The 20,627-nt window shown below is 36.9% G+C and overlaps 1 protein-coding gene across 1 annotated transcript; it reads left to right on the top strand.

Annotated features, from left to right (window-relative positions):
* Positions 1–721: 721 nt before the first annotated feature.
* Positions 722–20,376, top strand: SLC25A40 (solute carrier family 25 member 40). The gene is made up of 10 exons (XM_086741829.1): positions 722–815; positions 4,046–4,105; positions 5,276–5,382; positions 6,443–6,510; positions 8,824–8,948; positions 10,255–10,428; positions 12,945–13,054; positions 13,370–13,451; positions 15,557–15,637; positions 20,261–20,376. The coding sequence occupies exons 1-10, from the start codon at positions 722–724 to the stop codon at positions 20,374–20,376; spliced, it is 1,017 nt and encodes a 338-aa protein (XP_086597955.1).
* Positions 20,377–20,627: the final 251 nt, after the last annotated feature.

The following is a 20,627-nucleotide window of genomic DNA, read 5'->3' as shown; positions in this document are numbered from 1 at the left end:
TTAGGATTTTATGTACTCACTTCCCCCCCTTCCCCCCAGTTATAGATACTGGGAATATGTAACCTCTTTATTTTTAGATACTGTGAGTACATTCCTAAGGTATTGTAACTTTGCCTACACAGCCATACCACAGGATTTGTTCAAGGAATTAATATTTAATGGTACCATCAATACTCATTAGTCACCGTTTCTTGCATGAGGATCTTGCCAGGGGGTATAGTCATCTCAAGTAGGCTGTGACTGTTGGATCAACCAGGATAGCTTGCTGGATTTTTCCATAGGAATGACAGAAGCAAGAGGAGGGTTGGATGAATTATTCTACTGTGCTACAGTTTATGGGCCACAGGCTAGGAATTTATCTTTATACAGATTATTTGCATGCTCCTAAACCCTTTGTTGCAGGAAGAGGTAATACATATTAAATATTTAATGTGGTTTGCAAAAGTATAAAAATTTTAATTAATGTAAGGATTTAGAAGATTTATTGTTATTTAGAAAACTTATTTACCAAACATGGACCAAATACTCTAATTTTTTAAAAAATTACTGATATGCTTTTATATAGGTAGGAAACCGATATTTACATTAATACTGCTTATACATAAGGTATTAATGAAAATGTAAAGTATTTTTTCCTTTGATTTTTCTGCAAGTTTTGAATGCGGTCTTGCAATATGTTTTTCTGTTGCTTAACATGTTTTTCTTCTTCAGGGATAAAACCATGGCTGAAAACAGTGACAGCAACTTAGATAAAACAACCATTATTCAGCAAGCAATAGCCTCTTGTTGTGGAGCTGTAATTACATCATTGTTTGGTAAGGCAGACTATCAAGCTTGCCACAGAGAGAATCTTTGCAAAGCTCTCTTCAGTTTGACTCAGCATGATATCTGCATGGATATGGTTTATAAATTTCCACTAATATGTTAAACAAGGGTGGTTTTGGATAGTTTTATGTTTTTTTTTTTTTAACATATGTGGTTAGTTGAAATCCTTCCCAACCCTGATAATCTTTAGCTATTTCTGAAAATAAGAATATTTTTCAATAACTTTTCATTTCTATGTCTTTTTCCTGATGGTGTAGTAATTCATTCCTTGCTTTCTGCAAGAAAAAAGATTAATACTAAAAATTAACTTTTATACTTCATACTGCTTAAAAATAGATTTTAAATGAAAGTCTACTTTACAGTAGAAATCCTGCAAGGCTGGCCCCTGTGAGATGTCCTCTTCATCTTACCACTTCAGTAGTAACATTAATTTGTTCTGCTCTGATACACTTTGTACACTGTCAAAGCCTTTTATTGTGGGGTTTTATTGTTTGGTTTTTATTCCCCTAAACATTACTTCTAAGGATAGGTTTTTGTTAGTGTCGTAGTTCAGCCCCGATCAGGACCAGACTACGCAGTCTCTCTCTCACTCCCCCAACCCTCCGAAAGAATAGGGGGAGACAATATAAGAAAAACAGCTCGAGGTTTGAGATAAGGACAGGGAGAAATCTTTAAAGTTACCGTCACGGGCAAAACAGACTCAACTTGGGGAAACTATTCATTTATTACTAAAAACAGCAGGATAATGAGACAGAGAACAAGATAACCTCCATCCACCCCTCCCTCTTCCCAAGCTTAACATTATCTCTACTACCTTCCCCTACACAAGCAGCACAGGGGAATAGGGAATGGGGATTGCAGTCAGTTCATCACGTGTTGTTTTACGCCACTGCTTCATTGTCACGGGAAGAACTCCTCGCATTCCTCCCCTGCTCCATTGTGGGGTCCCTCCCACAGGCCACAGTCCTTCGTGAAACTGCTCCGGTGTGGGTCAACTCTTCCATGGGGTGCAGTCTCTCCAGAACAGCTGCCCCAGTGGGCCCTCCACGGGCCACAGCCTCCTTCAGGTATCTGTCTGCCCCGGCCTGGGGTCCTCCACTGGCTGCAGGTGAATCTCTGCCCCTCCGTGGACCTCCATGGGCTGCAGGGGGACAACCTGCTCCACCATGGTCGTCACCACAGACTGCAGGAGAATCTTGGCCAGGAGCCGCATTACTCCTCCCCCTCCTTCTGAACTGACTGTGGCGTCTGCAAGCCATTCCTCACAAGAAAAATTCTTCACAACAGGCTGGCAGGCGCCTCTCAGGATCTTTTTTACATCTCATTCACATCTCATCTCCTCTCCACTTCTTGCAGCCAGGCTGGACCAAGTTGGGCCCAGTCAGCCACCCAGCGGGAGGCCAGAGGGTGAGGCCTGCAAGGCCCACAAAGCTCACGCCTCCCCCTCTCTGCCCCTGCTCAGCTGCTTCACATTTTCTCTCTTTTTTTTTTCTGTTTTCCCCTTCTTAAATATGTTATCGCAGAGGCGTTATCATGGAACATTCTGCTACCAATTGGCTCAGCCTTGGCCAGCAGCGGGTCCGCCCTAGGCCCAGCCGAGTCCACTAAACAAAGGGGAGCGACTTCTAGCAGCTTCCTACAGAAACTACCACCTTAGGCCCCCCCTCACTAAACAAAACCAGAACAGTTAGTCTTTTAAACTTCTGTATAGTCTGTGGAATTCATCATCTGCCTCATATTCAGTCATCTCGCTCAGGACCTCCTTCCCCATGTGTACCCAAGGAGGCCTTGGTTGGTTAGATTCAGCACTTCATATCCCTTGGAGTTCTCCAAGCTCATTAGTTTATACTTCGTATTGAAGTTACCTTTTGGCTTCAGCTAGCCTTTGGTTCTGACTTTTAACACTGATTATGCTGCGGGGGAATGTGCAATTTTCTAAACATGATTTTTCCCCCACAAAATTTCTAAATTTTTACGAAATAGGATCTTACCAGGAACCCATAAAATTCATAGTCTTTTTACTTTGTCTTTATACCATGTGTCCTGTGACGGTAGGTAAATTAGCAAGCAAAGCTACATCAGACCTGCGGAAGTCCCAAGATGGATTCCAACTGTGTGTACCAAAGATTCTAGTACAGCATAAGGTGTTGGTATTTGAGACCTCAAGAGGTATAGGAAACCATCTCCTTTCTGAAGTGGCAGCTGGAAGATGAGACAGAATATGTGTGAGTGGCTAAAATGGTACTAGATGCCAAATTTTAAGCAACTGAATTGAGCTGCAGGAGTCATGTTTAGATCCCTACATTTAGATATTGAGATGCTGGCCAAGTGCTCAACCTCCTGTTAGTCAACTGAGAGGCATCAGTAGAGAGCTGAGGTGTGACTCACTTGCCAGTGCGTAGGAATGTGTTCAGTGAGATACATGCTTGAGTATTTGACTTAGCCTCTATCTGACACTTAATAAGTATGGTTGTAGATCCTGAGTGATTTCTGTCAACTGTGTAGGTATTTTGGGTACCTTGGAGGCTCAGATGGCACCAGCTGCTTGTGTGTAGGCAACTGAATCAAGCCCTCAGTCGATATAATTAGTAAGAGGCTGGTTCAGCTAACCAGCCACTGCAGCATTCAGCATGTCTAGGCCTGTAGTAATTGTAAGAGCTGGAAGGGAAGCAATGAAATGTTAACTAAAACTTAATTTACTTTTCAATAACTCTAAAGTTTTAGATCTCTGCACACAGCGAAGAAGGAAAGTATATAATGAGTTTAATGTTTTTCTTTTGAACATCACTGTTATGGTCAGTTTACTGAAAAATAATAACCACATGAAATCCTGTAATATTTTACATGCTTGACACCAAAATCTGATCTCATATGCCTTGTGGTATACCACGTACAAAAGGTTATCAGCAGAGCATAATAGCACAAGTTTTAGCCCTTTCAGACAAGATGACACAATAGTTTTTGGATGAGCTTTGTGTATCTCTAATATTTGTTGTCTGTGCAACTGTTAGTAAATCAGAAAAGATAGATGTGGTCACTTGCAAACCATACAGGATTTATAGTTCTCCTTTTTTTCTCTGTCTAATTACATTGTAAAACAGGTCTCTTTTTTTCCCTCTGAAAAAAAAAGCCATAGAAGTTCATGGTAAGGCATCTGTACCCTTCTACATTTTCAGGACATGCAGGGTGTTTCTTAAATGACTTCTTTGTTTCATTTTAGTGACTCCTCTTGATGTTATCAAAACTCGACTGCAAGCTCAAAGCAATCCATTCCCCAAAGGTAAATAAATGTGTCCTGTAATGGAGGACACAGTTTGCTTTTTGCTGTTGCCTTTAGCTGATAGTTAAGGTAATACTGAGGTACAGAATGTTTTCATTTGTTTCACAATAGTTAGGTTTGTTTCTTCAGCATAAGTGGAGGGGGAAAAAAGCAACAGAGCAATATATATTGAAATTGCTAAAGAAAGAATGTGCCAGTAAATAGACATAGTGGGAAAGAAATCCCATAAATGTATAGCATTTTAAACCACTTTTTTTTTCTGTCTTTCTTAGTATTTTCATTGTGGCAGAAGGTACAACTATTACTGAGTTGAGTTTAAAATAGAAGCTATTAATAAATAACTACATATTTTGTGAGAGGGCTTATGTGATTAGGATGCTGTATCAAAGTTCGTCTCCTCCAGAATCCAGAGACTTTTGAAAGAGTAGTAAGTCTTACCTAAGCTGCTTGCCACTTGGGTTCTAAATAGATGAAGGCATGGTGCACTCAAAGATGTGCCAATGATTCCTACTATTTAGTTGTAATTAAAAAGAAAGGAGATGACTGGTGTTCCATGTTGTATGTGGAGATTAATATTTGCAGTCACATTTGCTGTCAATCAGGAAACTACTTGTGCCTTCCATCCTGGTTTTTTTAGAAAATTCTAAACCCTTCAGAAATCTGAAAATGTGAAGCTCAAGGTGTGTTTTTGTAGTGGCAATAATATTTTACCAAACAGATTTTAAGTATCTGATGTAGAAGAAATAAAAAAACAAGTAGAGAGGATGATCTAGTATAAATACAGTCTAACCTAAGGTGTAGTATCTCCACTTGTAATGTGGATGCTGAGGCTACTTAATTGAAGATTTAAAAGTCTGAAACATTTCACATAGTTATATACAATAGTGACATTCAGGTTGTGCATTGTTTTTAGCTTTCAGCAGATGGTGGTATAACATAAACACGTCTCCTGGAGCCTGTGAGGGCAGCTTCATTTAGTCTGGCACTCTGAGGAGTACATTTGTTCCCTCTTTCCTTTTACCTAATTTGTCATTATTGACTTTCCAAGATTATTTTTCCCCTATTTGTCTAACCAGAGATAAATCTGTGTTTTCTTTGTATCCAATTTTAAATCGCTGCTAAGAACAATCTTACAAGTATTAACTCTAATCTTATACACCATTTTATTAGGAAAGTGTTTTGTTTACTCCAGTGGCCTTATGGATCATATATGTGTTTGTGAGAACGGGGATGGAAAAGCATGGTATAAAAGACCTGGACATTTCAAAGGGACATTGGTAAGAACATTATTTATTTATATAAAATGGGACATTGAAAACATTTTAAAATGCCATACTGAAAATTTATTGTTGATTTTTAAGTTCTAGTATATCTGTTATCATTTGAGAGGGTGTTCGTGTGGATACACTATATACACTACACTGTAATTTATATGGTGATTAATGATATTTTCTACTTTCTATGCAAAAATACATATTCTTTCCTTAAGGCAAACAAAGGGGCAGCTACACGGCTTTCCTCACAGGATACTGGCTCTGTGATTTTATTTTCCCTACTTGAGCTACATTGCCAATAGTTGCTGATTGCAGATACTGATTTTCTGTACCTGCTTACAGCGCTTCTGTCCACAGATCTTCCAGAGTGCTCCTGAGATGAACTAACAATGCAGATAGTGTTTAAAGTTAAATTTGTATGTCAAGTTCTGGATCCATTGAAACTTGTAGGACTAGCACTTTACCCAGACACTTGAAGCAGGCTTGCTGTTGGACGCTGTTAATGTTATAAACATAAACTAACTAATACAAAAGATATTTGGAGAAAACGTAAAATACTAGTATGTCATTTTCTGGTTTTCTGTCTTTTTTTTTCTTTCCTCATAAGTGTCTTTTTTGTCAAATCATGTTAGGACCTTTTAGGGTTTCTTGACTCCCTCTCAAAGCTCCATTGTTTCAAGTCAGGCTTGATTTAATAAATCATGTCTTTATTTTCTCCACGCAACTTTTTTCCTCAGTGGATCTGTCCATCAAGACTGTCTACTCTAAAGCTATTTGCCTTTTTCTTCCTGTGAGTCTTTTTTTTTTTTTTTTTTGTGGTCTGTCAGGCTCTGTATCTTTTGAGGCCCTGTGATAATGTCTGGTTTTAATTATACTCTAATACATCAAATCTCAACCTCTTCTTCCAAATGTTTAAGAAAATTAGGTATCCTAATATTAGGGAGTTTGTCTTTTTGATGGTGATTTCAATTGCACATTAATTTTGTCTTGTACCAGCTAAAATATATCTGAGCACAGAAGTTTTTAGCTAATTCTTGCTTTTTTTGCCTGGTTGTATTTTTAGGATGCATTTGTGAAAATTATTCAAACAGAGGGAATTAAATCACTGTGGAGTGGACTTCCCCCAACACTGTGAGTTGAATGTTCTTTTTTTTTTGTTTGGTAACATGTTATGAATTATCATTAAAAAAATACTTCATTATTTAGACAAATTAGTATGTTTATTTCTAAGTTATTTTTAAAAATTGTTAAATTTTGAAGTTACAGATAATGATATGTCCTGGTTATGGCTGGGATGGAGCTAATTTTCTTCTCAGTAACTGCTGTGTTTTGGATTCAGTATGGGATTTGATATGTGAAGAATGTTGATAATACACTGATGTTATTAGTTGTTGCTAAAGAGACCAAGGATTTTTTCAGCTTCCCAGATTTTGCGAATGTACAGATGCAAGAAGCTAGGAGGGCTGTAGACAGTACATTTGACCAAAACTGGCCAAAGGAAGTATCCTATATCATAAATATCATGTTCAGTACAGAAGTGGGGGTTGGCCAATGGGCAACTCTCTTGCTCTTTCTCTTGCTGCTTGGGATCATTCTAGGATCGCTTTTTGTTTCATTCTGTGATCACTCCTTAGGATGGGCTGTATTGGTCATTGAGTCATCAGGTGGTGACAAATTGTCCTATCATTTGTTTTGTATATTTTATTATATTTATATTTTATTATTATTATAATCTTATTTTGCTGTCCTAGTTAATTGTTTCAGTCTCAATCCAGAAGTTTTCCTTTCTTCCCAATTCTCTCCCCCATCCTTTTGGGGAAGGGGAAGGTGAGCGAGCAGCTGCATGGTACTCCATTGCTGACTGGAGTTAAACCACAACATGATGTAATCAGTTCAGTCAGAAACATCTAGAGACAGTATAATTTTTGCCAGATCTTGGGATTTCTCCTTGCAACTTATTTGATATATTCTCAGTAGTTAAGCCGGAACATCAGACTTTTAATTCTGCCTTTTAGAGGTGGTATCCTTACTATAACCGTCCCCTTGACAGCATCACCAAATCATAGGGTTGAACATGATTGTTAGAGAATGCTAGTCTTTGATAAGTATTTGCTGACCTAGCTTGTTACTAATGACTTGCAATAAGCAACACAGCTGTTTCCATAGACACTCTAGTGTTGCACTTCATTACCCTTACTTATTTTTTTTAAAAACATCTAATCAGAATTTTCTTTATTCCAAAGAATTTCAGTGTTTTTTATCCTCTCCAACTTTGTCATGCATAACAGATCATTTGTTTTCTCTCTACAGTAGCAATTTACATATTTAAACACTGTTATCAGATCTCCTTCTGGTCTTCTCTTTAGGCTAAACAGCACCAAAGTATTTTATCTTTTTGTTCCTATTAACCTGGTACAGATAGTAATTAAGACCTCTATAATTATGTTCCCCTCTATAAACAATCAAAGAAAGTGGTCAAATCTAACATATATATGAACTTATAAGACACAAAGCATTGCCCAGTGGGAAAGCACTGGTACACTTTCAATTTGCACGCAGCACTCAGTATATAGGCACAAAAAAGCAAAGCATGATGGAGCTCTGGTGTTATTTGTCCTGCAGCATGTGGCAATCTCAGTATATAAACCTTTAGGACTTAGCTGAACTAAGAGGTCTGTATTTTAGCAAAAACAGGTTTTTTCTTCAACATGTGTTCTGCACTCCAGCAGAGAAGAACTAGCTTATTGATTGGAGAGAGGTACACAGTTAAGAAGATCTAAACTATGGCATGTTGGTTTTCCACGCATGATGGTCTTCACTGGTTTTTGGTACCCTTGGTACGTGCTGTATTGGCACAGACATAACACAGAAATGTAATTGCTGTTTTATAGTAAGATACAGTACTTTGCACCTACACTAAATGTTTATAAGATCTAGCTGTTCTTGTGATAGTCTGTACTATGCAGAATGCAAAAAGCTTATATTTACTCATCCTACATTGTCTTTTAAGTAGTGATAATCATAAGTGTTGACTAAGATAGAGAAAATACTCTCCAATTGTTAAATGAATAAAAATTTAAAGTTAGTAGCTACTTGCGTAATGTTTTGTTTGGTTGCTTCATATTCAGATCTTTCAATTCTGTTCCTTTATCAAAGTAGTTCTGAAGCTGATATGAAATGAATTTTGATTGAGATAATCCACCATAATTTTACTAGTAGTTTTTCCTAAAGAAATGAAAAACTGGGAAATCTGTAGATTTGAAACTCTGAACTAGAGGCAGTGTATCAAAGCCATGGGATTTTTCTTTTTCATGAACTTTTTCTTCATCCATAACACACAGCTGGAGATTTAACTTTTCCTTACTTAAGCAAAATAACCATACAGGTTGACTTCATGCTCGTCTTTTCCTTGTATTAATTTAGATTCCCTCTCTTGTATTTTAGAATCATGGCAATTCCTACCACAGTAATCTATTTTACCTGCTATGATCAACTGAGTGAAGTTCTGAAATCTAGACTAGGAAAGGATGATGAACTCATTCCAGTTCTCGCAGGTTCCTTAAGCAGATGTAAGTTGTCATCTGTTTAAAGAGAAAATGGAAATAGAATACCTGTATGCTGTTTTCTTGGGTTTGTTTTGTTGTTTTGTTTTGTTTTGAAAGTAAATTTGCTATGACTTTAAATGAGGGATAATATTATGTGTAGCTGGGCGTAGGAAGGAATACTGTAATTACTCAGTATTTCTGGGGCAACATAACCCTCTAACCTGTAATAATGTGATTTATTTTTGCTGTTACACTTTCACAGTATTCGTAATTTGTTCAAAATTTTATCTTTCTAGACTTCTACCCAGGACAGTTTAATTTAAGTCTGTTCTATCGTGAATCTAATAAAAAACATCATTATTTTCTATAATGGAAAATGTGTAGGTAATTACAAGGAAAATGAAAATTTGACTTGTACTGGTTTTACTGCTGTATGATGTAAAAGGGATTGAATTTAGTTTTATATTTTCTTACTTCTATTTATCCTGTTTGTCATCGTTTTTTTGTAGAAGTAGCTCAGATCACATATCTTTCAGCTTGCTTAGAAGACTCAGAGGATGTAGTTCCATATTCTACTTGTGACAACTATAAGGGAGACTGGAAGACTAGTGGAAAAAGAATTGTTATTCTGTGGTGATGTGTCAAATTGCTCTTATTAGGCTGCTGCAGATTTTTAATTCACATGTCAAAGAAACCATATCCCAGCAACAGAAGAAAAGTTTTTGGATCTAGTAAAATCATTAGTCTGTTACATGTGGGATGGGAGCTTGTTAGTGAGTGGTGAATCACTGATCTTTTCATGAGATGCAAGCGAGTTACTTTATCAGATACAGATTGCCTGCTAAATATTCTTCATGATTTAAAAGAAGAATGGTAAAGATGCTTAGAAATCAATAAAAGCTTAATCTCTAACCATCATTTTTGTTCTTGACAAAAAAAAAAACAAACCCCAAGGTCACTTTCAAGTCACACTTAAAAATGGCAATTATTGAAAATTAATCTTTATACATACTTTTAATTTTCAGCCTATTTATGTAATAAATGTGAAAATGAGGATTCTTAACATGTTACAACGTGTCAGTGATTACACGTGATTACAACGTGTCAGTATTGAAAAAACATAGATAGCTTGTGTGCCCAGAAAGTTTAGGTCCTGTGAATAGATAATGTATTCTTATATGGAAACTTATTTTTGTAATTATTTCAAGGAAAATGGGAGAGTTGAAAAAAGTCAAATATGTAAAGCAAGGTGAGACCTGACTTTAATGTTCAGTAAATATTAATAGTAAATATTGATTTTTTTCAAAGCCCACATTTTTCTTATTTGCAGTTGGTTCCGTTACTGTAATGAGCCCCCTGGAGCTGATCAGAACTAGAATGCAGTATCACAAATTGTCCTACAAGCAACTGTACACGTGCATCAGCAGTAAAGTGGCAACAGGGGGATGGATTTCCCTGTGGAGGGGCTGGAGTTCTACTGTTCTGAGAGATGTACCTTTCTCAGGTAGGGTTTATTTTCCATGCAAGTTTGTGGTTTTTTTAAAAGATCTGTTTATGCAGAACTCTTCCACACTTTTTCTGTGGTTTTAGGTAATTTTAATGTTTAGCTTGAAAAATGACTGACATTTACTTGTTCTCTTGTGAATGTTTTTATTTATAAATTCTTTGAGGACCTAATTTTTTTTCCTCCCATTTTGTTTGTGGATGTCAGCTAGGGTTCATTGCTACATTCCCTTTCTCTGTACTTAGATTGTTTTTTCTTGTCTTTAGAATCATAGAATACTAGGTTGGAAGGGACCTTAAGGATTATCTGGTCAACCTTTCTTGGCAAAAAATTAGCTTATGCAATGACTGGTTTTGAAGACTTTCATCAGGAAATTTTCTCTGTGATGGGTATAGTGCCTGTTTCCTTACAGAGAAACATGCTGTATCTAAGTGTTCTGATGCTTAATTTTGAAAAGGTGTACAAAGAGAGAGTGACACAGTAGTGTCTTCAGGAAACCTATTTTTGGAGGCAGAGAAGCCTTGAAGTATTTGACCTCCTATCTTTGTTCTCCTACTTCATTCTTGAGATAATCTGATATGTAATTTAGTTTGTGGTTCCAAACACTCTAGTGAACCAATAATTGGTTTAGACTCTTATGGGATTTGAGCACATCTAGATGTGCACCTGGAATAAATTTTAAATTGGCTGTGAACAAGACTAATGCATGGTAAGTGGGGGTGATTAGGATATATAGTTAAAAATTGCAGTTAGCAGTTAAGTGAGTTAATAGAACTAAGTTATTTCAGCCGTTTTCTTTTCAGAATGAATAATGCTCTGTTTTCTTTCACTTTGCTACTAGTTGGTGTTTGACGGTCATGGTTGGACTGTATTTCATGTTTAAGGGTCCTTAATTTAGCCTTCTGTGATAGGGAAGACTTCTGAACCTTTGGAAACATGCCTTCTCTAAAGCTAAAGATAACTGTCAGAATTCATCTGAACCTTCTGCCCAAAGTACTTCCTGTTCAATATTTATTTTTAAATTTATTTATTAATCTTCTCTGCCAAATGCATCTTTTTCTTAGGTTGTTCTGATAAGCTTTGTAAGACAACTCTAAAATTCTTCATCTAATTCCTGTTGTCTGAATTCAAGTATAAACTCTTCTCCTACTGGTTTTCTGTCTGTAGCAATGTGGCAGGAGCTAGTGCTCTTCCTTCCCCCTGCTGCAGTTAGCTCGAGTTAGTTCTTTCAAGGGGAATTAGAATCATTGTAACAATTTGTATGGAGAAAGCATCTCCTCTGTGAAAACAATCAAGCGTGACACAAGCAGGGCAGGGTGATCAGAATCCGGTTGTGTTACTAGCCCAAGTGTGAAAGATGTGATTCAAGAATGTTCCTTGAGAGGCTAGCTAGACTGAGTAAAAGCGAAGCTGTGGATGTTTATAAGCACAAGAATTGAGTTAACAATAACACTTTAGTAATTCTTTAAGCAGTGATGCAGAGAATATAAACGTAAAGGTATACAGAGAAGGGACCCCTGCAGGTGCTTAAGCAAAGTTTTGGATGTAGACAATTTATATTAAATTAGAGTTTTGTACATTTCAATAGCAGGTTTTCCTCAAACCCTGAGAATGCCTTCTGAGATACTGCCTACATTTACTTTTGCAAACTTATGAGGCCAGGCACCATGTGCTCACAGTCTTCATGGCAAGAAAATACTTTTTCTTCAGCAGATATTTCTCTGCTGAAACAATCTTCAGAACTCAGTGCTGAATGAGGCACAGTTATCTTTCATGATATGCAGCTGTCATTTGCCGAATTTATTTGGCCAACTGCCACAAGGATAATTCAGCCCAGTGGCATATAGTTTTAGTCAGAATAAAGAAAGAGTGCAGTTTAGTTCACCAGATGAAAATAGAAACAGATGTTATTCCTAAAAGTTTTTTGTCAGACTTACCTTTGACAGTCCTCACAGAGCAATTTCCTCTTTAGTAATTCCAGGGAGCAAAATTGTATTTCTTAGTTCTCTCAGAATTAAATTTTACACACTGTTCCCAAGAAAAGTATGAGACAGTCTTGAGCAACCTTTCATTTTGTACAAAACACATTTTTGTAGAGTTAGTAAGATCTATGAAATGTGTGAAATATGCCTGAAAACACAGAAAATAATTAGAACCCTACATTTTTATTTATGTCAAATTGAATTTAAAAAAAATCAGTTATGTGAGCTTTGTAGTGCTTGGATTAGATTGTATTAAGGTAGGGGTTGCTTTATGGGAATGACAAAATGATTAGGCTAATTTGTATCATATGAAGAAATTTGGAATATGGTGATAAGGGAAACAAGGCAGTTTGTCCGTGGATCGTCACAGAGAACACTTTTATTTTGCTTTCAGCTCTTGTTTCTTTTTGCTCCTGTTGCCACAGTAAAATTCTTACATCTTTACTTGATAAAAGAATTTCTGTGTTTGACATACAAATGTGTTGCAATGCAAGTTGTTTTGTTTTTGTTTTTGTTTTTTTTTTATAACTATAGCAATGTACTGGTATAATTATGAACATTTCAAGAAGATAATGTGCAAGGAAGTTGGTGCACATGAACCAACATTTTTTGTTGCTTTTACTTCAGGAATAGCATCTGGCTCTGTAAGTATATATTTTTGTTTCTAGTACTACTCTTTACTATTATCACTAACAAATATTTAAAAGAGGTATGATTTTACATTATTTTCTCAGAAATGGGGTATGTTTTGGGGTGCGTCTACTTTAAATACACATGGTCTGGCATTTAAGCTGATTGGGTATATCAGAATAAATTACATTGTTCTGAAATACAAGACTTTTATTAATAACAGATGCTTGGAATATCAAATGTAATTTTAAATTGTGTGCACTTTAATAAAAAAACCCAAAATTAATTGTTTGTGCTGTAACATTAAAACTGATTTATTTTCCTGATAGATTGCAGCTGTCATAACTCTACCATTTGATGTAGTGAAAACACATAGGCAGACTGAACTTTGGGAGAGTGAGACCTTAAAAAGTAAGTTGCTGGTAAGGAGTAAAAAACTCCATAATGTTTGGAAAAAGAAAACCTAGTATTTGAGTGTATAGACTTTTGGTAAGAATTTTAAATATTTGTCTTTTCTTCTAAAGTTTATCTAAAAATTCTATCATTAAGGCCTTTTTTCTTCTCCAAATTATAACATCTCGTAGGATATTTTTAATCTCTTAGGATAAATACAGTATTTCAGTAATGACGTGGAGGAGGGAAAAGGTGTGTGTTCAGTACCATTTAGGTTAATAAGATGGTATAAAATACAAACAAACAAATCCAGAGCTATTACGTTTAGGCAGACTAATTGCAAATGTATGTATATATAAGTAAGCTATATTTAAGTAGGCAAAATTTTAATTTCTTAAAAAACATTCAGGCGAACAGTGATCTATTGAAAGAGACTTTTGAGTTGATAAAAATAACGTGGTATGTTTGCATATACGTTTGCACATTCACTACCACTTGCACCTTCATAACGATGTTCTTCTTGTGTTAAATATTAGGCTAGAGAGAGAAAGCACTGTACTCAGGTTGTGTATTTTTTACCTTCTTTTTGTGTGATTTCAAATAACTTCTTTTTGAGGGCATATTTGTGAATATCTCAACAGCTTTAAAGGATGAAAGAGGAAGGAATTTTCTTTTTTGTTCTGTGTTCGGTAGAGCACTACTGCGTTTTATACAAATTCCAGTTGTATTTGAAACCTTTTTTTTCCATTGCTTGGGACCTGGACCGGTGAGGGATTTCCATTAACTTAAATTTATGTTAGATTATGGCTTGAAGATGACAGAGCAGTAAAAAGGCTGAGTACTGAAACAGTTTCTGCTTAGAAACTACTTTGAAGGCGCTAGTTCAGAAAGACATTACAAAAACTTAGTGCTCGCATTTTGGCATGAGATTTCATTATTTCAGGTAAATTGCATTTTTCTGGTATAACTCCCAACCCCCCCCACCCCCCATATTTATGTTTCATTGCAGAATATATGAAGATCAAAAAAGCTTTAAATATAGTTTCTGTGTTTCAGTTCTTCGCTTGAGCTGATGAATGTAAGAATTCATTGCTAACACCACTTTGAATCACAGGTAGCTGCCATGTATTTATAAGGCTGATATTAACTAGATTAGTATATATTAAAAATTTCATTATGGTTATCTATAGTTTGTACTGGTTTAATTCTTTCCAAATCCAGTTGCTGTTAGAGTTGGACACTGACTATACATCTACATGTTGTCTCTCTGTGGCTGCAAAAATATTTGCGGTTTCTGGATTCTGTAGGATGTTCCTGCTGAATGTATTCTGTGAAACTGTTTTAATCTTAATCTAGAAAAAAAATTTCTTAGCTGCTTTCATATTACAGATCAATGAAATCAGCATGTGCAGAGTGAAATAGCACAAAAAATTTCCTCAGTTTAAAACGTTGCATATGTCTGCAATGCAGATTGCTTCTTGATGCTGCTGCAGTTAGGTTGCTTATAGTACATGATTTAGCTCTACAAGGGACTGTGATCCGTATCTCATAGACCTATACATCCTTAAACTAACTTGCAGATCTTAGGGGGATTTGATTTTTGTAAAGGTGTCTAAGATGTAAGGTGTCTAAGCTTAATTATGATATTCATTCTTACGATTCATTCTTACGGTATCAATTCTCAAAACCTACCTTTAGATTCAGTTTACCATAAAGGAAAGTTCTTGTTCAAAAATCTGAATCGTGATGGTCTTTTAGCTGCATGTATAAAGTGATATGGAGAGGGACTGGCTCATTTGAAAGCTAGTTGACTTTTTTTCAACTATATCAGTTACTCTGGTAAGGAATACTGTCTCTGTTCATATATCTTCCTCTAGGCATTACTACAGGTTTTTCTCTGTTCGTATATCTTCCTCTAGGCATTACTACAGGTTTTTCCATGTCATGCTATTTTAACCTGAGTATTGTATGAATTTGCATACTTTAACATCCTGTATAAATTAACATAAAATGAATTAAATCTAATACTTACAGCTGAAGTGATTGTCTCTGATTTCTAAAAAATATTTTTCTGTAGCATTGTGTATATTTCTTAATTCACTGTTTTCTTGTACTATATTGAGTTCCACAGAGGGACTGTACATCAAACTGGGCAGTCATGAGGAAAATTGTCGCTAAAAATGGGATTACTGGATTATTTGCTGGTAAATTTTTTTATATCTTTCTAAAAAACCTCAGACTAGCAAGAAAGTTTTTAAATCAATAACAAGTGCTTATAGATGTTAACATGCATAAATTATATAATATTTTCATCTCTGTGAACACTCTCAGTTATGGAATAGTATGCATATATAAAACAACAGACATGCATACATCCAGAGAGAATTTGGGTAATCTCTTTGCAAGTTACTAAGCTTCCACTGTCAAAGATGAATATGATTTATTTCAAAAGTGGAGGAATTGGGCTTGACAGACATGGCTGTACTGGCGATTAAAATTGGTGGGAAAAGTTTCAGTCCAGGAAATATTTTTTTTCAAATGTAAATAATTTGTTGATTTATTAAACCGTAATGCTTGAGTCTTTCAGAAAGAATTGGTACAATGTAAATTTAATGGATTGTAGGTTTGGAAGCTACAGTATGGAGGTGTTTCTAGACTGAGAAAGTTTCTTAGATGCAGTTTTTAGTCCAGTGCTGAAAAATTCCAAACAGTCAGGACTGTTGCAGCACCTATATTTAGGAATAGCCATCCTAATTTTCGTTCTTCATCTCATACTTGTTTCTATACTCAACTTGTTTGGTTCTTTCTATCTCAGAAACAGAGCTTAAGCTCCAGAGGTATTTTTCTGTCTCCTTTCTTAGTCTTTGAAGAGATCCCATCTATCCTCTGATGCAGTCATTTTAAGTTGGATTTTGATGCAGTTTTTTACAGAGGACTGGAAGATATGGCAATTATATTAGTATTTTTTTGTTTGCTAGATGGGAGTAATTAAGTCAAGTACTGTCTAGTATTTGAGACATTCAAGGTCATGTAAAAACTATTCCCCAGGAATTTTTTTCTTTACATTTTCTATCAAATTAGAAACATTATTTAAAATCTTTGTTAAATGTTTATGTTTAAACAGATGGATAAACGTAACCTTGACAATTTAATGAGTTATGAATGAGTCAAATAACTTTTAAATTTTACTTGTATGTTGTCGCATGTGTACTCACATGAGTGTACACATCTTACATGACTGTCTTACCCTCATCATACCTATCGAGGGACCATTGCTGCCCAGCTGTGTCCAGTGTTCAGCACATCAGTACATAGTTTAGTATGTAGCCAGCATTGTTTCTGTTCCTCTGAGACATTCAGTAAGACAGAATAAACTTTAATCGTTTATGCTGCTCCCACCACCCTAATTTCCTCTCTCCACCTACCAGATACTCTTTACACCTATGCACAGGAACTCTGATAACTGGACTGAATGTCTCTGTACCCCGAGAGAACTTTGTGGTGAGCTACTGTGGGCCCAACTAGTTTTCAGGACAACATGCAAGATGGAGTTGGAACAAGCATTACTGTCCTAATGGGAAGGTCTTCTTGACTGCAAAGCTTAGCATGCCTGAGGAGTTCAGGTTTTAGTAGAAAATTTGCTTTTCTGTAAGAATATTATTGAAATAAAAAAAAACCCCAAGCCTTCACTTCTTAAAGATATTTGTACAATACCAAATGATCTAAAAATTGTATTTCTCTGTACTGTCTCTCAAGAAATACAATATCGCAGCTCTATAGCGAAGATGAGCCTTAGACTATACCATTCTTAAACTTCTGTCTAGAGCAGTAACAGTATCAGACTACAGCTGTTAACATCTCTTCCATGGAGCTGCAAACTTTTTGTCAGCAATCCTGAAGATGCCATTGGAAGGTGCCTCTTATTCTTCTGATGGCTGCAATTCCCTCTTTCTCTTCTAATTTCTTTCTGGTTTACATTAGAGTAGATCCCTAAAACTTACTAAATGTCACAGCAGGTGTCTTGAGTTCTTGAGACACAAAGAACTCTACATCATGTTATTTGTCCCTCTCCAATAACTATACATTATTTCTTCCTTTTCTGAGAGTCTGCTTCAAGTGGAAATGCTTGTAGAGGGCATTTTTACAGTAGATTTGTCTATGCCTCATTATTTCATAGAGCAATGGGGCTGTTGGGACACAATTTGAATGGGGGAGGCTGAAAGTTTTCATCTATGGGTTCAAGAGCAGTAGTATGGTGTCTACGGAGCCATTTGAGAAAGATGCTCGTATGTTGCTTTGGCTCTTCTAGACGTTTACAGAAAATCATATTTTATATCTTACCTTCCAAAATACTTGTGCATCACTGTGGTTGATCACCATTATCAAGTTTGTCTTAATAAACATCAGAGTGTTTAGCAAGATGTCTGCAGTCACTTCAGCCTATATCAAATGAAATAGAGTATTTTTCCTGGAGGATGGCTTAGTATGAGGTTCCTAGTTCCTCCAACCTACCTGTAATTAAACATTCTTCCTCCATTCAAAGAAATGCATTTCATGGTGAATGCTCAAAAGTTTTGTTTCACACTGCTCAGTCCATAGTTCATATCCAATTCATATCATAAATATGAATATGGAGGTTACTGTGCTACATTTTGGGAGTGCACATGTATGCTGTGCTGTGATTATCAGTTAATGGAGTTCTCTGAGACCTAATATCCACAAGTGCACTCACCGTCTACCTTCTCTCACTTTCCTGTAGTGTAGCTGAATGGGAATTAAGAGGAAACTCTGGTGGTTCTAGACATTTCCCACTCTGTGGGAAGTATGCACATACTCATCCCACTGAGTATGCACAAAGGCAGTCTGGGATTGCTACCACATGTGACAGGAACAGAGAGGATAAGGGTTTCCAGCCTCACGTGACAGTGCAAATGGATATTCAGAGTGTAAATATTCAAGCTGATTACACATCTTCAAGAATTCTAATTACTGGTTCTTATCTTTTTGTGAAGAGCTACTATCATTCATTAAACAAAAGCAAATCTTTACCTGAGGGTGAAACTTTGCCTTTGTTGAATACACACACTCAGGTAGTTCTATCAATAATTTACTAGCCCAAGTATTACCAGACTAAAACAGAATCACTTCCTAACTAAAGTGTTTTTAAAGTGTTTTGCTTTTGAATATCCTCCTTTCTATGTATGGCAACTGGAGACTCAAAACTCAGCCTTGAATGTATATAAAATGCTCATAGTGCTCTTGTCTTCCTGTGTGTCCATCTCAGGATGCTCATCTCCCTAAGCTTTCTTATTCCCCCGGTACCTGTCATTCAGTTCCCCCGTGCCCTTCTCCCAGGCTGTAGGGGAAGAGATTCCCATGTCTTTGTGTCTTCAGCAAGTCTGCCTGATGGAAGAGGCTGCTGTTCTCCTGTTCTGTTGAGGGGCTGGGGCAATTATATATTTTGCAATGCAGAGAAGTCCTTTTTAATGCGCTCGCGTTGTCATGTGTGACCCTGGCAGCCTGAGAGGGAAATTACAAGATACTGAGATAAAAGCCTATAGTAGTTCATACTTGAAGAGTACTGCAAGAGATGTTCCAAACCCAAGATATTTACCAGTGTTGACAGCACTGCATTGGTTCATTTGGGTTCCTGGTGTGGATGGCTACACAATTGGTTGGAAATTTTCAAGACTTGTTTCTGTTTGCTGAAAGAGATTAAATTGCTTTACTTTGCTGTACAGTGATGACATACTTGGGTAACAGGATTTGCATGTTTCAGAGCACTGACATCAGCAAAATACATGACACCACAAAGTATCAATATTATTAGACATTTTGGGTAGAATGTAGTTCATAGGTTAGAATACCTATGTTTAGGTCTTGACATGAGTAACGGAGTGTAGACGTTCTCTTGATGAGCCACTGATCAGCCAGTTCAGTTGCCCACACGTACACGAGATGACTTGGAGGTATTCTGCCTGGCTTGCTGCTGCTGTTCCAAAGGGACACAAGTTTTCTGCAGGGCATGCATCGGCTGCGCTAGCTCCATGGAGAAGTCTGCATTTTCAGTGGAAGTAGACGGCTGTGTGTAGACAAGTGGATTCAGCCTTATTTTCCTACCTTTGGTGAGGTAGGATCACTTTATAAACTGAATCACTTTCTAAACTCCACTGACAAGATCACAGTTAGTTGTAATGGGAGATGTTTGACTCCTAAATTCTACTGTTTATACATGTGACTAGGATCCTTCCATTTTAGTAAAGGTGCTGTAGATCTTAGCAGATAGTGGCAGGGGAATCATGCTTTTTACTTAACAGTTGGCCTACCCCACCTACAGCAGAGGGTACAGTCCAGCATGGTACTCAATCCCTTTCCTCCCTAACGTTATCTATTTCAGGATTCAGGGCTTCCTGAACCTCTTTGTTGTCCCAGCTGAGAGGTCACAAGCCTCTGCTAGTCCCACAGGGGCAGCAAGTTTGCACTGACACATAGGGGAGGGCACACAGTCTGCCCCCAGCACCACCTCTTCTGTGCTGGAGCAAAGTGAGCCGCACAGGTCAAGGTGCTCCACCTCCGTAGAGAGACAGAACTGGCAGAGACAGAAAGGACTTGAGGCAGGCGGGCCACAGAGGATGGCATAGGCGAGTGCGTAAGGTTATGACAGTGGGGATACCTACAGCCAGCCATGCCAGTAGACATGGACAAGTAGAATCCCAGTTCTACACTGATATACGATGGTGTCAGTATCTTGTGACCACTAAATGGTACTACAGCGTTTCAATCTGAAAACAAAGGATAGTGAATAGTTTCCTTTCTCTTCCGGACAGGTATTATTCCACGGCTGTTTAAAGTGGCTCCTGCATGTGCCATAATGATCAGCACGTATGAATATGGAAAGTCTTTCTTTTCTCATTTAAATGAAAAAACAAGTCAACATCCGTAATTCTCCTTCATCCGATTGTGTGAAGTCAAAATATATGGTAAAATATATTGTGCCATAATTGAATCTGCCCAGGCATTTTGTAGAATTCCCAGTGAATTTCTGCCATTACATCTAATAACTAAATACAGCTTCATTTTTAACTGTTTCACAAATGATAAATTCACTTTTTTCTCAACACTAAGAAAATACAGAACCCTTAAACTATCATTGATGATTTTGTGACTTCTCTTGCAGCTACAGGAAAAAAAAAA

The sequence above is a fragment of the Chlamydotis macqueenii genome, chromosome 2 (genome assembly GCF_036417535.1).
Source record: "Chlamydotis macqueenii isolate bChlMac1 chromosome 2, bChlMac1.mat, whole genome shotgun sequence".
In the NCBI taxonomy this organism is placed as follows: Eukaryota; Metazoa; Chordata; class Aves; order Otidiformes; family Otididae; genus Chlamydotis; species Chlamydotis macqueenii.
This window is presented reverse-complemented; position numbering and strand designations above follow the sequence as displayed.

What these genes read in the sequence shown, in the direction of transcription:
- SLC25A40 (XM_086741829.1), top strand. Translation starts at nt 722, where the DNA reads ATGGCTGAAAACAGTGACAGCAACTTAGATAAAACAACCATTATTCAG. An exon ending in AAGCAATCCATTCCCCAAAG is followed by an intron (nt 4,106 to 5,275) that starts GTAAATAAATGT and finishes CCATTTTATTAG; the next exon opens with GAAAGTGTTTTGTTTACTCC. An exon ending in CAGGAATAGCATCTGGCTCT is followed by an intron (nt 13,055 to 13,369) that starts GTAAGTATATAT and finishes TTTTCCTGATAG; the next exon opens with ATTGCAGCTGTCATAACTCT.